The sequence below is a fragment of the Atractosteus spatula genome, chromosome 9 (genome assembly GCF_055471065.1).
Source record: "Atractosteus spatula isolate fAtrSpa1 chromosome 9, fAtrSpa1.hap1, whole genome shotgun sequence".
NCBI lineage: Eukaryota > Metazoa > Chordata > Actinopteri > Semionotiformes > Lepisosteidae > Atractosteus > Atractosteus spatula.
In genome coordinates, this window is record NC_142714.1 from 53,664,298 (window position 1) to 53,680,737 (window position 16,440).

The window sequence follows — 16,440 nt, forward strand, 5'->3', positions numbered from 1 at the left end:
TCTCACAATTAAAGACAAGCAGCTCAGTAAATGTCATCTTAAACTGCAAGCAAGTGGGCAGACGAGGAATTTAAGCTGTGCTAGAACCAGGACTTTAAAAGGAGTTCCGTTTCTTCCTTGCTGATGCAGATTTAGAAGCAGAAATCAGACGGACTAGCGATCTGAATACCACTGCAGAGAAAACACAGGGCAGAGCATTTGACAAAGTCAACAGGTCTTGTCATTGCATTCCCTCAGGGGCTCATGTTCCAATTGTTTGTTTGTCTCAGACTTTGTTTTTTTAAGCTGCAGTCTGTCTGCCCGTTTACTTAGATTGTTTTTCCTTCTACCCCTTCTTATTTCCTGTGTTTAATAATAATATACACCACTGTGCAAAAATCTTGGACATCCTGGAAACAAGTTAAATTCTTGATGCGTTATGAGTATTAACAATTAAACAAGACCCCACTAATGTTTTCTGATATTATAAAAGAATTTTATAACAACTGTTCTAGCTTGAAACAATAGTGAGAAAAAACAGCATTGTGCTTAAAGCTCAATACATCACCAGAGAATCGTGTTTCTTTGTGATGTAGGGAAAACACTGAAGTGCAACACAATGTCAAGCTTGCACGGAAGTGTAGACGTCTACACGGATAGTTCTCAGTAATATGTTATACAAGCTCTAAAACACAATCTATAATCTATACATCAGATTCTTTTTCTTCGTCCTTGAACTGGGAATCGGATTTATGATTTGAGATTCCAAACAGCACAGGTTTTAAGTTTCCTGTAGATTGTTGGATGAAAAGGAAATAAATATTTCATTGCTGTTGTAACAGGACTGCCTTTTGGAGACACCAGGAGCGGAGGTCTTGCACACAGCCTTGCGGCTAATGATGTTCAAGGACTACAGAGCGGGCAGAGCAGGAGGTAAGGAACTCACTGCAGCTGGTTACCGGATTGTGTTTTGGGTTCTAGGGTGTTCAGCATGAAGTTATCCGAAGGTGGTACATCGCTGTTGCCCATGTTTGAGAGGAAATCAGGTTCCTGGGGTGTTAAAGGGATTATCTTGGATTCTGCTTCCCTTCCCTCAAGGTTGTCTCTGCCTTTCTAAACTGGTAACTCAGTTTTAAAAGCTCCTCAATCCCATCCCTAACCTCACCCCACACACAGCCCCCAGCATCGACCAGGTAGTGAAAGGCAGTTACGGTGCCCTTGAAGATTTTAACTTACTTTTCTCCTTTGACTTTATTCTTTCTTTTTTTATTACCCGATCTTTTGCAGCACACTGCAAGCTGCCAAGGTTTGTAGCGAATGTGCTTCCTCCTCATTTGTAACAGCTGTCAAGTCTCTTCACCTTGTGGTGGTTAAAATCACCCGAAAGGAGGAAGGACCTCAGTCTCTGCAGAGACGCTCTCTCGCTCACACACACAGATGGAAACTCCTTGGGCTTATAGATTTACTTAGGGCCACGTTACTGAGGGAAATGTGCATCTTCAGGGTCATACAGTCAGGTGAACAGGCTCTTCACTATGACTGCACACAGTAAAAAATAATTGCCTAGAATTAGTATGTGTGGCATAGAAAACTATAAATACAGATATTTCTCTAGGTATCTGTCCATGCCACAGCGGTGTAGACATCGAACTAGTTGTAGATTCAAACCGCTTTTTGTTGTGTGAAGTTATCTAGACCACCTATTTTTTAAAATAAAAATCTGCTACTAGAAAGTAAAAGAAGTGTGACTTCACTGAAAATGTCATAATAGTTAAACAATTTGCAAGGCTTTACTCTATTTCTTCATATGTTTCATCTGGCTTTAGTATTCCTTTTTTCTACTTTTATTTGAGAGTGTTGCTAAAAGATTTATTCTCCTGATGATATGATGTGAGACTTTTTCAGAGCTGAAGCTAGGCTGAACCTACCGCCCTCCTTTCTTAAAACACTTAAACACATTTTTGTTAGTGAGGACAGTTGTTATTGAAAAAGAAGAAGGAGTTGAGATCATAGAAGAAAGGGGAGAGAGAGTGAAGGGATGAAGGAGAGCTGCTCATTCTTGCTTCCTCAGATAAACTGGCACTCGAAGGTAAAGGTCTTGTTCTTTATTAAACCCAGCTGGGGATGTAGAGCTGGCTGAGCTGTAATAAAGTGATCATGGCAGAGTTGGTGCACCTCTCACCTTATCCATTGAACTGGTAGCTTTTTCAACGTACTCACTGGCTGCCAGGCCTGACTCCAGTAAGACAGGCCTGCAGGAGTGCTTTACCTCTGTCTCACAGATTGTGGGATTCTGCAATAGTGCGAAATGACATCTGACTGAGTGAATCTGTCCTGCTAATCCCTCAAAGTCAGTACAGCCCTTTCCTGAGCACTCTGTAATTGGTTTTAGTAACAAAATAACCTTCTGCTTGTGTCATACTCCCTAGATTGATATCCAAAAAATATAGTTAAAAAGCAGGGTTTATATGAATCTAAGGCTTGTAGGTGTTTGTTATGATGCTGGTAAGAATGTTTCAAATCTGGAGGAGGCAGGGACAAAGCTACAGGCATTGACCAGTTAGTGGGATGTACTTTAATGATGCAGTTTCAACCCAATCCAGGACTCAATGTTGGGGAAATAAGGGAAGTCTTAATTAATTGAATGTCACATTAACCTCTGAAATGTGTAGACAGCTATAACTGCCTTGTCATGCTGATCTGCAATCAGAAAGGACAGCTCTTGCTTAAGGCCTGAAATAAACTTGTTTTTTTTCTTCCTGGTGACGTCTGTGGTTCAAAAACTTGACTTAGAGGTGGAATGCATTTTAGTCTCTGTCCTATTTTCATTTGAAATTTGATAGTTCTTTTCATGTGGGAAAACAGCACATAAGTACATGTTGAATTGCAGCTGAAGAGAAACCAATTTCAATCTTCTTTCCCTCTTTTTTTCTGTACACAGTTAAAACACTCAGCAAACCTTTTCTCTTTCAGGCACAGAGCACCAGAGTGTGTGCCAGTGTGTTTGTCTAAGCAGATAACAGATTTGGTGCTCTGAACCATAGCCACTGCCAAAATCTGTCACAGTGCACACCAACTCCAAAGGTCTGGTTAAATCTCTGTAATGGATGATCTCCTCAGAGTCAGCATGTGTAACAAATATTAGCACTTCTATTGTTAATTGCATTGTGAAAGTAAGCACTTTGACCCATGCAGACTGATTGAGATGAAACCAGGTTCTGCAGTTAACAGGGGTTTGCACATTAATGTGAAGAGGAATGCTAACACAGAGTGGGGTTAAAAGGTATCTTGCACAGTCTGTGAAATCCTAACCATAAATATTCATAGTAGGGCAAAACTCCCTGGAGACAGGCTTGCCTGAGTTCGGACTTAATCCAATTCACAGTTTCTTAACGTCGCTCCCAGCTTTCCTTGCTCTGTGAGCCCGTGCTTTGAAAAGGTTTCTGAACACAATAGATTGCCACAACAGCAATAACAGGCTCCAGTCCCTTAAGGAAACACCAAAGTCCCCCTTTTCCCACTTTCACCTATCTCTAGAAATAGAAAAGGCCCACCCGACAGAGCCTTTGAGCTACAATAAAGTAGGAAGAAGTCACCTTTCCTTCTGCTAATCCTCGCTGCATTGCTTGTCACTCAGTGCTGGGAAGGGAAGTCACACATCGTGAGACTTCATCTCCCTGAAACACAGAGGAGTTCATTAAAGGCAAACCTTTAAACTTGGCATTTTTCTCTCTGCCTGCACTGTAATGGGATATTTCGTTGATCCTGACACAGATGGTTCTAAATATCATTGCAGTCATTAAACTTCAGAAGCTCTGTATTTAACACAGAACTTGAAATACCACTTTGTGTTGCACCATTCAGTCAAGATGTGGGGCTGACATATATAGGCGATCCCTTTCCATATAATTTTACCATGAAATATTTTGCTGAAAAGTCAAAATAGTATGCTTTATATACCTTAATGTGGGTAGACTATAACAAATCTTTCACGGAGGTTATTTATTTGGCACCCTCTAAATTTCCTTCAAACCAAAGAAGGAACTAGAACATGTTGCAGTGTAGTACAGGAACTAGAGCCATGCACTGGCTTCTTGAATTGTGTGTAACCACAGGGAGTCATAGAGCTAATGTAAAGATTTACAGAAAACAAAAATTCTGTTTACAAACTGTCTGAATGCCCAAGAGTTTTTACTGAAGTATTGCTCAGAATTAGCTGGGCTAGGAGAGTTTAAAAAAAAAGTTTATTTGCTGGATCAAAGGCAAACTTGCATTGGAGAACAATTTTAAAAAAATACATCACAACAGGTAAGATTGGTGATGCTGTTAACATTTAGATGAAGTGAAATGCCCTGTTAGTATGCGGTTTGTTTCGAGATGTGCGTGTTTAATTCATGAGATAAGAAAAGCTTTTTTTCCTGAGCTCTTCAGCAGATAGCCCGTGGAGCAGAGGTCATCACTTTCTCTGTCTGCACGAAGCGCAAGGTAATTCAGTCAGCAGAGACACAGGGTTTTCACTGCTTCAACCTGCAATCTTCCAGCTGATGTTGTAATTGGTTCTGTGACCCGTTGTTTGAAGGCTTGTTTCGCTGTTCTGGTATCTGCTGCTTTGGCACCAGCCCTGCAGTCTTACAAGAAATAAATGACACGAAGAAAGACTAGAGAAGATGTGTGAAGAGGATTTAGAATGATCTTTTTTCTTCACAAAGATTTAGTATGTTCGTCAGGAAGACGGTTGCTGCAGCACAGAATGATTATTATTAGACTGGAAAAAAGTCCCTGTTACTTGTTTTCCCATTCACATTACTGAATTTAATACGTTTTGGTTTAAAATATAATTATGATGTATTCGGTGAAAAACGATTAAACAGTTCAAAAGCTATGTCATGATAGTGTAGTAGTAGTGCAAATGTCAGAGTGCAGTAGTATAAGTTTGAAGTTTAAATGAATTCTTTAGTGGGCATTGCAGCTCAGTGGAAATGCACATTTTCTTAAAGCACCAGATATCCCTGGCTCTACATCTTGCAAGAAGTTAGAGTTCACACAGCTTTGGAGTGTGTGTCTTTCCGTGTGTTGACCAACACTGCAGTTCTTTAAAAATCAGCGCTTAGGCTGTGCTGTGTGAATGCAGTCGATTTGTGGTTTTGTTTATGAGTCATGTCCATTCTGCATTTGTCCAAAAGGACTTCATTTGCTGTTTTATTTTTTCTTAAATGTTTTTGTTTGCTGTGTGTGCAGACAGTACTAACTTGTTTCACCCCGATTCTCAGACGTTTAATCATTTAATGTAAACTGCAGTAAAACACTCAATTTTGAAGGATTTTTGTGACCAGAACAGCAGTTTGTTGGGGTTATACTGATGAATATATTTGGGAACCCCAGCAGACCTGAGGTAATTGCTGTAATTCTTTTGGCACTCCTATTCCAAGAGGGTATTGGGTTGGCACATTCAGTGTACTCAGCTCTATGGGAGTGATCCCTCTGATGCTGATTAGTTAGTATACATTTTGCTTTCAGGCAACAAAGTGATTAACAAGGCGGGTGAGTCAACAGCACTTGAGATCACTGTTGTATGAGGTGGAAGCAGAGGTTCGCAGCAGGCTGTGGATTGCCATCACCTACAGCTTAATCACATTCTTTAAGATTCCCTCACTGATTAATGGCTCCACCATCACCAGGTTCCAGCCCCTGATCTGGACCCTACCCCAGCGTATAAATTGTCCTAAAAGAGCTGATAAGCGGCAGAGAATCAGAACTGTGTGTGGCAAATGCCTAATCTCTGCAGGGCACTGATTTGAGTGTTAATTGAAAGTAAGTGGAGTTCTTGCTTTTTGAGCTGGAAACTTCACAGGTTTTCTCCCCCTCAGCTTGACTTCGCCTGTGAGACAGGGCACAGTGTTTGTCAGGGTAAAATTATGTTTAAGCTGTACTCATTTTCCAAAGTTTCAAAGTAAAATTTAATTTTGTAGAATTTTGCTCTGTAACTGAAGAGCAAGAAGAGAACGTCTCTGTAAATTTTCCTAGCGTGTGGGGGCAGTACCTGCTGGGTTAGATTTCCTAGGCCTTGTTTTGTTCAGTATGATAAAGATTTTCTGGCAGGTTTTTGGTAGAATGCTAGAGGATTTTTCAAAATATATTACTATGCCTGGTCATAACATTTTAAAGCTCCAATCGTTGAAAACTAAAAGATAGAATTTAAAACGTACGAGCGTAAGAGGTTTGAGACCATTAACAGTAATAAGAGTGAAATCAAGCAGTCACGAAAATAAAGTGACTTTTAGCATAGATGAGTCAATAAAACTAACATAAGAATCCAATTGCCTGAATTACACGTTAAGACACATGGCTGCCTTACAGCTGTTGGTGTTTGGCATAGTCATAATAAGGAACAAGTAAGACGTTTATTCCATGCTGAAAAGAGAAGAAAGAAAACAATGTTTTGGCCGTGGAGCCTTCTCACCTAAACATAGTCATAATAAATCCAGTGTTTCTTTAGATCTGAGAAACACATTTACATCCCTGCCTCTCCAATTATAATTCATTTCTGAAACAGTGAAAGCCTATAGTATTATGTTCCAAGAACAGGTGATGACTCTTCACATTTCCTGTCAGTTTTGTGCTCACAGGTTACGGTTCTGAGATATTAGAGCACACAAACACAAAGCAGATCCAAATCAGCTACAGCAGAACATGCATGAACAGCATTGGTGCTAATTACAGGTAATACTCCCTCAGACAACAGCTGCTCTGCCAAGACTGGGCTGATAAAACTTTTTTGTTAGTTTAACAACATTGCATAATTATAATTTACAAGTGGCAATGACAAAAATACCCTTTCTTTCAGAGAGAAATAGATAAAATTCCCATTTATATGATGGGTCCCATTGATGTGCGTTTCCTTTTTTATCTTTCTGTTTCTCTTTCTGCTCATTTAGGGGGGTTAGGGTTTGGGGGTGACGGTGCTGTGCTTGTGTCAGACGGAGGTGTGCCTTAGAGAGCCCTCCAGCTGCCGAGCGCAGTTTGTTTGAGCGCCTCACCACCCCCTGCTGGAGCTTGGAGAGCTGCGCAGGAGGAGGTGTCAGAAGGCTGGGAAACTGGTTTGAAGAGAAAGGTTTCCACGGCAAACTCTTCCTGCTCGCCATGCAGGCCCGCCGACCGTATCTGAGCTCTCGGCACCCCTTTTAGAACTGTTGTCATCCCCGATGCTCCCTTCATTCCGACGATCACAATATTGTTGCAGCCAGTTTAGTTTTTTTCTCTTGTGCAGGCACATCAACTGCAGGCGCTGGGGGTTTTGCCTTTTCTCCAGCCGTGTCAGTGGGGAGAATCGGCCCCCTAATTACCTGGGAGTTTTCCCCTCGACGTCGCGCAGACAAGCGATAGGGAGAAGGATCCGGCGGCTCGGCCACACAGCCTGTCATCAGTGACGCCGCCCTCGGCAGTGTGCTGGTGTCTGAAGGCGCTTTCAGCCGACTCTCGCATGATAGTGTTTGCGTGCAGTTAATCCTGTGTGCCTAGCCTAGAGTGCGCTCAGCGCTGTTCAGTTTGGTTAACGGTTGCTGGCCCTAAAGTCACCGTTACTTAAGTACAGTAGGACCCGCAGTGTAGTACGTGCTCTTTCATGGGTCTTATATGACTCTTGAGAGTCGAATAGGTTTTTTTAGATGTATAATGCCGTCTTGTAACAGATGAGTTCTGCTGGTGTTCCTTTCTCTGCGCCAAGGGCTTCGTCAGCACGGCCAAGTCGTGGTGCGAGAGCTCAGGGGGTGCCAGCCCGGCCTCTCGACACCGGCCGGGGCTGCACGTTAGGCTTTGGCGAATCCTGTCCAAAAGGTAGTTTCTAGGTGTCCCGTTGCAGATGTGCCTCGATATTAGGTTGTTTGGGGGTCCTTGTTCTTTTTTGTCCTAAAAGTATTTCTCTTTTCGACAAATCAACTCTCATGCAAAATTAAACCTTTATTTTTGCTAGGCAATCCCAATTAAGGCGTGACACATTTCTAATAGATAAATTTACATTGGACTGACATTTTCTGTTTTTCCAATCAATACCTCTTGCCTCATTTATTGAATTTTCCATCTACTTCTCTTCTTTTACCTCCTGATTTGCACAGCAGCTCCGCTGCTATCGACACTCTCCCGTTCCGGAGATCATGTCCGGGGCTCATTAGTGATAAGCTCGTTAAGAGTCTGTTAATCACGGGTTTGCGGTTTCGACCTCCTCGCCTCTGTGAGCCCCCCTCCCCGCTTTCATTATTTTCATCCCTGTTAATTGCGCAGTGTGCAGTGAAAGCAGAGGCAGTGCAGGACCCTGCCGGGCGAGGGCTGTGTGCGGACGCGCAGGCAGTGGAGAGCAAAGCAAACGACGGACGCCGAGTCTTTCTCAAGCGCCTCTCGAGTCTCTCCGGCACGGTTGTGCGTGCCCAGGCCCTGACACATGTACAGATGAGCATCGCTGCTAATTACTTTAACACCTGCCCCTCCCCGTCCCCTCCTCCGCCCTGCTCGCTCGCTGCCGTCCCCCTCGCAGTCAGACCGACACTGACATGTGTCTAGCAGCGCGCAGAAACCCGTCCCAGCCCACTTGCCCCCCTGCAGCTGCCGGCTTTCTGTGCTTCTGTGTGTGTGTGCGCACACTGGTATTAGCTAAAAAGGATCCTCCTCATCTCGTCCTGCCTACTGTAGCTCAGTCTGCGGAGCGGAGAGCAGGACGGACTTCAGCGATCTAGGAATCCAGACCGGGAGATTTCTCTAGTGTTACATTGGCGTTGCTGAGGATTTAAGCCGAGGGGAGTCCAGATTCTTTGGCACTAGCTCTCGGGACAATGTTTCTTGTGCAGTACGCAGGTATGGTACAACATTATTGCTACGGTTTAATAAATGTGTTTTTTTATTCCGCTTGCTGCTTTACAATTTATTCTATAAAATTGTTTATTGTATCCCCGTAGTATCAGCATGTTATATGCCGCTATTTTAGACGAATTAAGCATTGTGACTTCGAGAAGGCAGAATGCTAGCGAGAGAGGAATCATTCACCGCACTTTCTGCAGTTAACGAAGTAAATGTTTTTTTCCCCCCAGTTTACCCTGTGGACTAAGTGAAGACTTTAAAATAGTTTAAATTCCATCTTTATCATCATCGTCACGGAGGGGGTCTGTCATTTCCTCCTTGATAGAGCGCGACTTTAAGACTGTAGGAGAGTTTTTGTTTTTAAGTCAGTGTTTCCTACATGAGCATTGTGAACAAATGGATAATTTACGTTCGTGCTGTTTTTAAGTTGCCGGTGGTGTGGTCGGGGCGTGTGTTTTGTGCTTTAGATGGCTCAAACATTATCTGCGCTGAAGTTGGGATTTGAGATTGTCACACAGGCAACTGAGTTTCAAATGCTCGGTTGTGACTCCGTGGGATTTGGCACTAGTTAGTAAGCAGTTAATTCCCAGAGCTAATCTGTCATTTCTGTTCTTATACAAAAAAGTGAATAGTCGGCACTGTGTGCATATGCGGAGCCTTTTTGTTCGGTTTTTGCACCAGTATTCAGAACGCAGCTGCACACTCTCAGCAATCACACAGAAAGACGATACATGCTAGCCGTGGTTATATGGTGATGTTATGAAGCGTTTATCTAAAGTGTACGATATGCGGTGCACAGCCTTCACTCTACATAGACAGAGCTGTGGTTATGTCTAGAGACAATGCGATCCCGACGCCCTGCATGTCCTTCTGGCTCTGCGATCCAGATTCTTGCCGCTGGACCACTTCCACAGTCGCCTGTACTGCCTGCCAGCGGGCTGGAGATCTCTACCTAGTCATTGAGCCTCTGCTGCTTATCGATTAGCATATCAAACACAGCTGTTAACCGGAGTTGAGGTAATGGAACCAAACTTATTTTTTGTTTTTGTATTTTTAACTTTCCCTTATATTGCCAGCTTTGAACCTGGTGTTCTGTGTCCTGTGACAGGGCCTCTGTGTGAGTGGGTGCTGGAGGGTGCCGTGCCACCCGCCCGGATGAAAGAGCACATTGACGCTGCAGTGAGCTCCGATCTCACTGCCAAACTGCCTTGCACAGCTGCACAACTTGCAGTTTGGTACCATTTATAGAGGAAGCATTCAGAGACATTTCACAAGCTCCCCCCATTGTGTCTGTTGTGTCCTGTATTAGAATTGATTAAAGTAACTGAGAACACAATCTATTTTGACATCATGTCAATGAAAGCTGCTTTTTAAGCATAAAAACACAGAAAATGGGCTGAATAGAAATAACATTGAGCATTTCTAGATCCTCTCCCAGTGCTCCTGGTTGGCTGTATACTGTTTGACACAAAGTTATTCTCCACTGGTTTACTCTGATACTGGACTCATTTACTGAAATACACAGGAGGTAGTGTAGGATTAATAGTTATCAGTGTCCATGAAACTGCAGCCTAATATATATTATTGTCTACATTCAATTTTTTAAAATATACTTCTTTATCGTTTTATGTCTCTGGCTTTGCTTTTGATAGCATTTTAGTATGTCACCTAGTATGTTACTTTTGTTTTTGCTTCTGTTACAGTTGTGCTGCATAAATTCCAGGTCTGTGTCCAGCCCTCTCTAATTGTTATCTGCTGTGGCTGTGATTATAGAAAATTAAATGAAAATGTCAATAAATCTTCAAACTGTGAGGTGTAGCTGAATATTGATAGGAAGTGACAGTGGACAGCAACAATCTCACGTCATCTTTAAGACTTTATTTTATAAATCTAACTCCCAAAATAGCATCTATCTTTATTATAGATATAGTACCACTCGTAACAGGCGCTTCTGTATCTGTATCAGCCTTGATGCAGAGAGCTGATTGAAGCGTGAAGAAAATAGCTGAAAGAATGTTCCAGGTGAAAATAAATGAGAATATGATATATAAAAAAAAGACTTGTCAACAGCTGAGAAGCTATGTAGGTCATCAGAGTGAAGAGGGCCCGTGCCTTGTTCTGCTCTGGAGCAGAGGATGCGACTTCTGCTGGCAGGGAGGGTGGCCTTGTCCTTGTCTGCTGAGACAGGCAGGGCCGGTCCTCCTTCAGAGCAGGTTCAAGCAGCCATGTGACAGACCTTTCCGGCTCTCTGCTCTTCACATGGCCACAGGCAACACTTGTCGGGATCTGTCCAAGTGAATCATGTCTGACTGTTTACCCCGAACCTAGGCAACCGTGATGGATAAAAGCCCATTTGGGAATATGACAGCCATTTACTTCCATCTTGTAGTGCTCTCTGTTGATCGATTGCTTAGATGACTTTAAAAAAATCTACAGTGTGTGTGTGTGCTGGCTCAAGTAAGAGACTGAGACCGCGACTGAGACACGGGGAGCCTGTGTGGTAAGGATGCTCTTTGCTCAAAGGCCAGGATGTTGCAGAAGCTGTTGTAGTATATTCTGGAAGTGAACTGAATCATCAGTGAAAACAGTCCTTCCTGTCTGCGGAGTCTGGGGATTGGGTTTTGTAATCGGTGGCCTCTGACCTCTGGGTGGGGAGCTGTGACTGTTCAGGGAGAGAGTATCAAAACTAAGCTGTGGGTCAAGAACCGTGACAGTAAAAACATCCATTAATACGACTGTAGCCAGTGATCGATATCCTGCCCTGGAAAGTGGACTTCCTTGGGAATTGTGAGTGCGTAGGGGTGGAGGTATTGCTGAAATGGAGGGATTCGTATCATTTGTAACTTGATTAGGGATTACTAAGAACAAGCCAAAAAGCAAGGCTCAGAAAATGGGTTACCCACTGCAGCTTCGTTAATCACAGATATACCTTGTGTTGCCATGGATACTGCACTTTTGCCCTGTCTGATCTCAGCCAGCTGTGTGGTCATTAGCCAGTTTCGCTGCTGGGGTGAGACAGGAAGGGTGCCGAGCGAGAGAGTAGGGATAAATGCTGCTCTGTCTTCAGAGAAGAGTGTTTACTAAATGCACAGTTTTCCCCAAGTTTGAGCTGAGATGGCTTATTCAGTCATGTCGAGTCCATTACTGAAGACAGCAGCAACCTCACCAGCCTGTGTTCTCTGATGCAGCCTGCGTCGGTGAATGGGAGTTACAAGTCCTGAAGTCCTGGTCTAGAAGGAATTTTGTTTTATTTTTTGTAGCAGTAGTTAATTTTAACCCCCCAGTCCTATCCCATTCTTACCCAAGCTTCTAACTTTGCCTGTGGTCATTTAGGGATATTCCATTCTCTTCTGAGTATCTTTAAGGATATCGTAGATCCGTTTTAGTCTGTTATTTTGTGACATTCTCCTTAAAAGTCACTCGTGATGCTCTCTCAGTTGATCTTGCAAACGAAATCTTCTCAGTTTTATGTCTTTTTGGTGAAGAAGGCATGGTGATTTGTTGGTATCAGTAGTTTGCACTAATTTTCAATTTCCCCTTTTGCTTCTCAACAGACTTCTAAATAATTGATGGTGGGGCTTGTTAGAGGTCCTTGGACTGATTCTTGATGTTGCATTCAACAGGAGCATTATCTCTGCTCTGACTGGAGCTTTGCAACAGATGTTGAAAATAGAAGAATCCCTGAAGTCTGTAGCTTTTTAACGCCAACATCAAAGACGTCCACTCTTCCCTCTAAAGACTTTAACGTAAATTTTAGCTTGGTTTCTCCATTAGTCTAATTGCATTTTGTGCACGTAAAACCCACATAAAACCGAGTACGGTCCTAAAACATGTTCTTACTGTGATAGTGTTAAATTTCAAGTGGAGAGTGTAAAAAACATTGTTTCATTCTTGTATAGAAGACCATAGAGCTTTGCAAATATAGTTAACAGTATCATACTAATATTAATTTCACTATTTTCTAATGGGACAAAATAGGAAGAGATTTAATGTATTATAGTAGTGAGTTGTCCTACTTTTAGCTTTTTCTGCCAGGCACCATGAATAGACCCATAGTTCTAACATATTTCTTTTTTAAAGTTCGTTAGGATTTTTCTTCCTTTAGAACCACAATAAATGTGTGTTATCCTACATTCCTACATTTTTGAAAAAACAGAATGGATTTGATGTTTCTGATGGAAGGGGCTTGTCTTCACAATGTATTGCAGTAATTGAGTTGCTAGTATTTGTGTTGATTTGTGCATCTCATACATGCTAGAGAGTCCCTGGCTGCAGTAGCCCCTCATGGCATGCTAATTGAAAGCAATGTTTTTTTAGCCTAGAAAAGCAATGCGACTGATAATTGGTATTGCAATAGATAGCATGGTGTCTCTGTTAATGAGAAGCTCTATTGCTTTGTGCCTTCCTGTAAAAATATTTTTTCAGTTTTTTAATCAAAATATAGACCCTTGTGTTTGCTAGAAAAATTATTGTCATTACTTTGCTGGAGGAATAGTTTACCATGCGTATCATTAAGTTATGCATTCATGAATCCTATCCACACACCATTAACCTATATGTTTAAAACTCAAAACGCATCATGTTTTTTTTTAACTAAATTTACTGCCCATTTTTGCTGAATGTTTAACTCAATAAATGTGTAACAAACATCCCTGAATTACCTATTAAATGTCTGTTTATTTTTCTGTGATTTTGTTTTGCCTATTTCTAAAATAGTCTGCTATGTGTCATTGGTTAAGAAGTTGGGATTGAAAGGTAATGAGTGAGCTAGTGCCCCTCACGGTGCCTCAGTTTCTTCAGTCCTTCTTACCCTTGGCAGCACACGAGCAGAGCCCCTGCCCAGAGACAGGTGTGGATGGCTCTGGGGCTGATGGGAAGGGGCATCATGTTGTCCGGATCCTCTTATCAGGAGGCTTGGTGGCCCACGGTGCACAGTGCCAAAAAGAATCTACAACAGTATGGGTAAACACTTCTCCCGCTAGTAGAGCCCAGTTCAGCAGCTGAAGGTGAGATTCCTGCTCCCGTGGAGGGTGGGAAGTGTGCAGAGCTCCCTGGAACTAGCCAGCAGGTCTCTGGAAGCTGGGAGAACGCCCCCACAGATATGCAGGAGAACATGCAGAAGACACCCCAGTCCGGAACTCGTCTAACTGCACAGCGCTGTGCCACTCTGCCCGTAACTTGTTCTACATATTCTCACAAGACATTAAAATAGCCTCCTAAAAGGAAAGGACAAATTATTAAAAATACAAATGAAAAGATGTGTGGACTATTCATAATCAATTTTAGCTATGTTACCTTTTTGTAATGCATTTGCTCAATAATCTTTCAAATAAGTGCTGTGAAGTGTAAACCTGTGGTGATTTAATTCTGGGGGAGTCATCTCTCCAGATGTAAGGAATATCAACATTTTAATTGTTTGTAATTAGTTATGATGATGAGGTTAGCACATTAAAATTATTTCAATCTTGTAGTCCCTGGCTTAATCTTTCTTGGTGGTTTTATTACTTTATATTTAAATGTGTTTGGTAGAAAATTCATTGAGCACAGTTGCTCATTTGTGGGGACAAGCTTTCCTAGCTCAGCAGTTCTCAAGATAACTGTTTTAGCAATTACACAAATTACTGAAGATTCGACTGCTGTTTTTCATCTAGAAGCCTCTCCATGCTCTGCACATCAAATATGAGATTAAAAGAAACACGGGCCCACCGTAGCAGTGGGCGGCTTGTGAAGACCAGCAGTGCATCTGGAGCTCAGGTGAGAGCTCTGTGAGCATGAAGCCCTGTGTAGACAGAGAGGCTGGTGGGACAGCTGAGGAAACAGAGGGCCGTACGGAGGACTGGCTCTAGGCACCCCTGGCCAGTGGTGGACTGTGCCAGCTGCACAACAGCACAGAGCTCAGTCGCGATGTCAGGGGAGGGGGGGGGGTGGAGGGAGTCAGCACTCAGCCAGAAACACTTCCAGGCACTCCGCTGCAAATAAAATCCCGAAGACAGTTTTATAAGCAAGGTGGGTCATTTCCATTATACAACTGACCTTTTCCCAATGCAGCCAGCAGAAACTGTGTAAAACTGAACTGAGTAGTGTGCATATTAACTTTAATATATTCTTATTTCTGTATAGTTACTTACTTAGGAATTGTGAATAGTTAGGCCATATTATATAATTGTGTTTGTTATGATAGGAGTTGTATTTTTGTTTGCCTTGGATAAGTACATCAGCCAAGTTAATGATGATAAACTGCTTGCACTAATGTTTGTGTTTATTAATCACCCAATGAATGCCTTATGCAAAAGAGTGAACTTCATTTGGAATAAGTCACATATTTGCAGTGTATCTAGTATTTATAGTGAAGGCACATTAATTGCACTTGCGACAACACGAAACTATTTGCATTTAAATGTGTTTGACCCCAAGTCTGACAGTGAAGCTTGTATCTGCAGAGACTGGCTGCACCCGAGAAGCCCTGATCTAGGGCACATGATCTAAATTTGTCTGTTTTGTCTTTATGAGTCATTTTGAACCACATTTTCAGTACCCCATGAGACTGACAGAGGCTTCTGGTGTTGCCATGTGGTTTTATTCATGAAGCAGTCCTGAAATGGAAGTCACGTCCATGAGAAGAAGGACAGCCTAGTGGGGCTGGCAAAGCAATAGTGATGCTGTGAATAAAATTCTGGGTTTCCCCTCGTGTTCATGGCTTACAACAGGGCTACTGAGCCAGCAGCCCTTCCTATCCACCCCACTCTGCAAGTGTAATAAACCAGCCCCTTATATGGATATGTTCTAGATCGATCCTGCTAATTGTCAGGTAAATAATTTAGAAGTTGGTGTCCGGAGATGAAAGGTCATGCATTAAGTTTCTAGTGGCTTTTATGTAAGCGTACCGTTATTGCAAAAATAAAATGTACGTGAAGTTAAAAGTTCATGGTTTAAAATATGTGCAATGCAGCAGATTGTCTGTATTCATATTTTGTAAAAATATCAAAGTGACGGTTTGTATAATACACAATCATACTTCTTTGTATAAAATGTGTATTAAAGAAAATCCCATTTTGTTTGTTTTGTGTAGTTTAGGAGTGGGGCAAGGGGTGAAATACGGGGTTATGCTACGGGTTATGGATTCTGTAAGTAGTAGAAGTCCTTCTCGTGAGAAATTTCAGCAGTAATATAGAACATCAGTTTCCATGTGCGAATGCCTCATGGGAGATAAAGTGAATGAGATTTTTTTGCGTTGACATTTTTGTTTTCCCCCAATGCTGCCAGAAAAAACAACTGGAAATGGCGCTGTGCGTCCCGTGATGAATCGCTGGAGGTGCTCAGGGCTCTAAATCTTGGAACTGGCCTGGTTTGTCATTGTGCTGGGAAGACGAGAGCAGTATGAATGCTAGTATGAAATAGATAATTGGAAAAATACATCTTGTGGTTCTTACCATAGTTTGGAGTCGCAGGTGATGCATGAGACCCCTCTCTCCCGCGCCGGGAGATAAATGGCAGGGCAGAAGTCTGATTGGACTACAGGCCAGGTTTTGGTTTTCTTTCCTCAACAAGACCCATTTGGCTCAATTAAGGGACTAATCTGAATCTAATTATTTCGTTATTTGGTTTCTAGTTATT

At 42.3% G+C, this 16,440-nt stretch overlaps 1 protein-coding gene across 3 annotated transcripts in view; it reads left to right on the forward strand.

Annotated features, from left to right (window-relative positions):
• The window catches only part of enox2 (ecto-NOX disulfide-thiol exchanger 2), a 182,721-nt gene that overhangs the window by 58,619 nt on the left and 107,662 nt on the right, over window positions 1-16,440 (forward strand). For 2 of the 3 annotated variants that reach the window (XM_088925256.1, XM_088925257.1), the window contains exon 2: window positions 822-912. In XM_088925256.1, the coding sequence (XP_088781382.1) occupies window positions 876-912 (37 nt within the window). In that variant the 5' untranslated portion in view covers window positions 822-875. Of the gene's footprint in view, window positions 1-821; window positions 913-8,654; window positions 8,824-16,440 lie in introns of those variants that run through there. The other variant, XM_088925258.1, reaches the window with a different exon arrangement.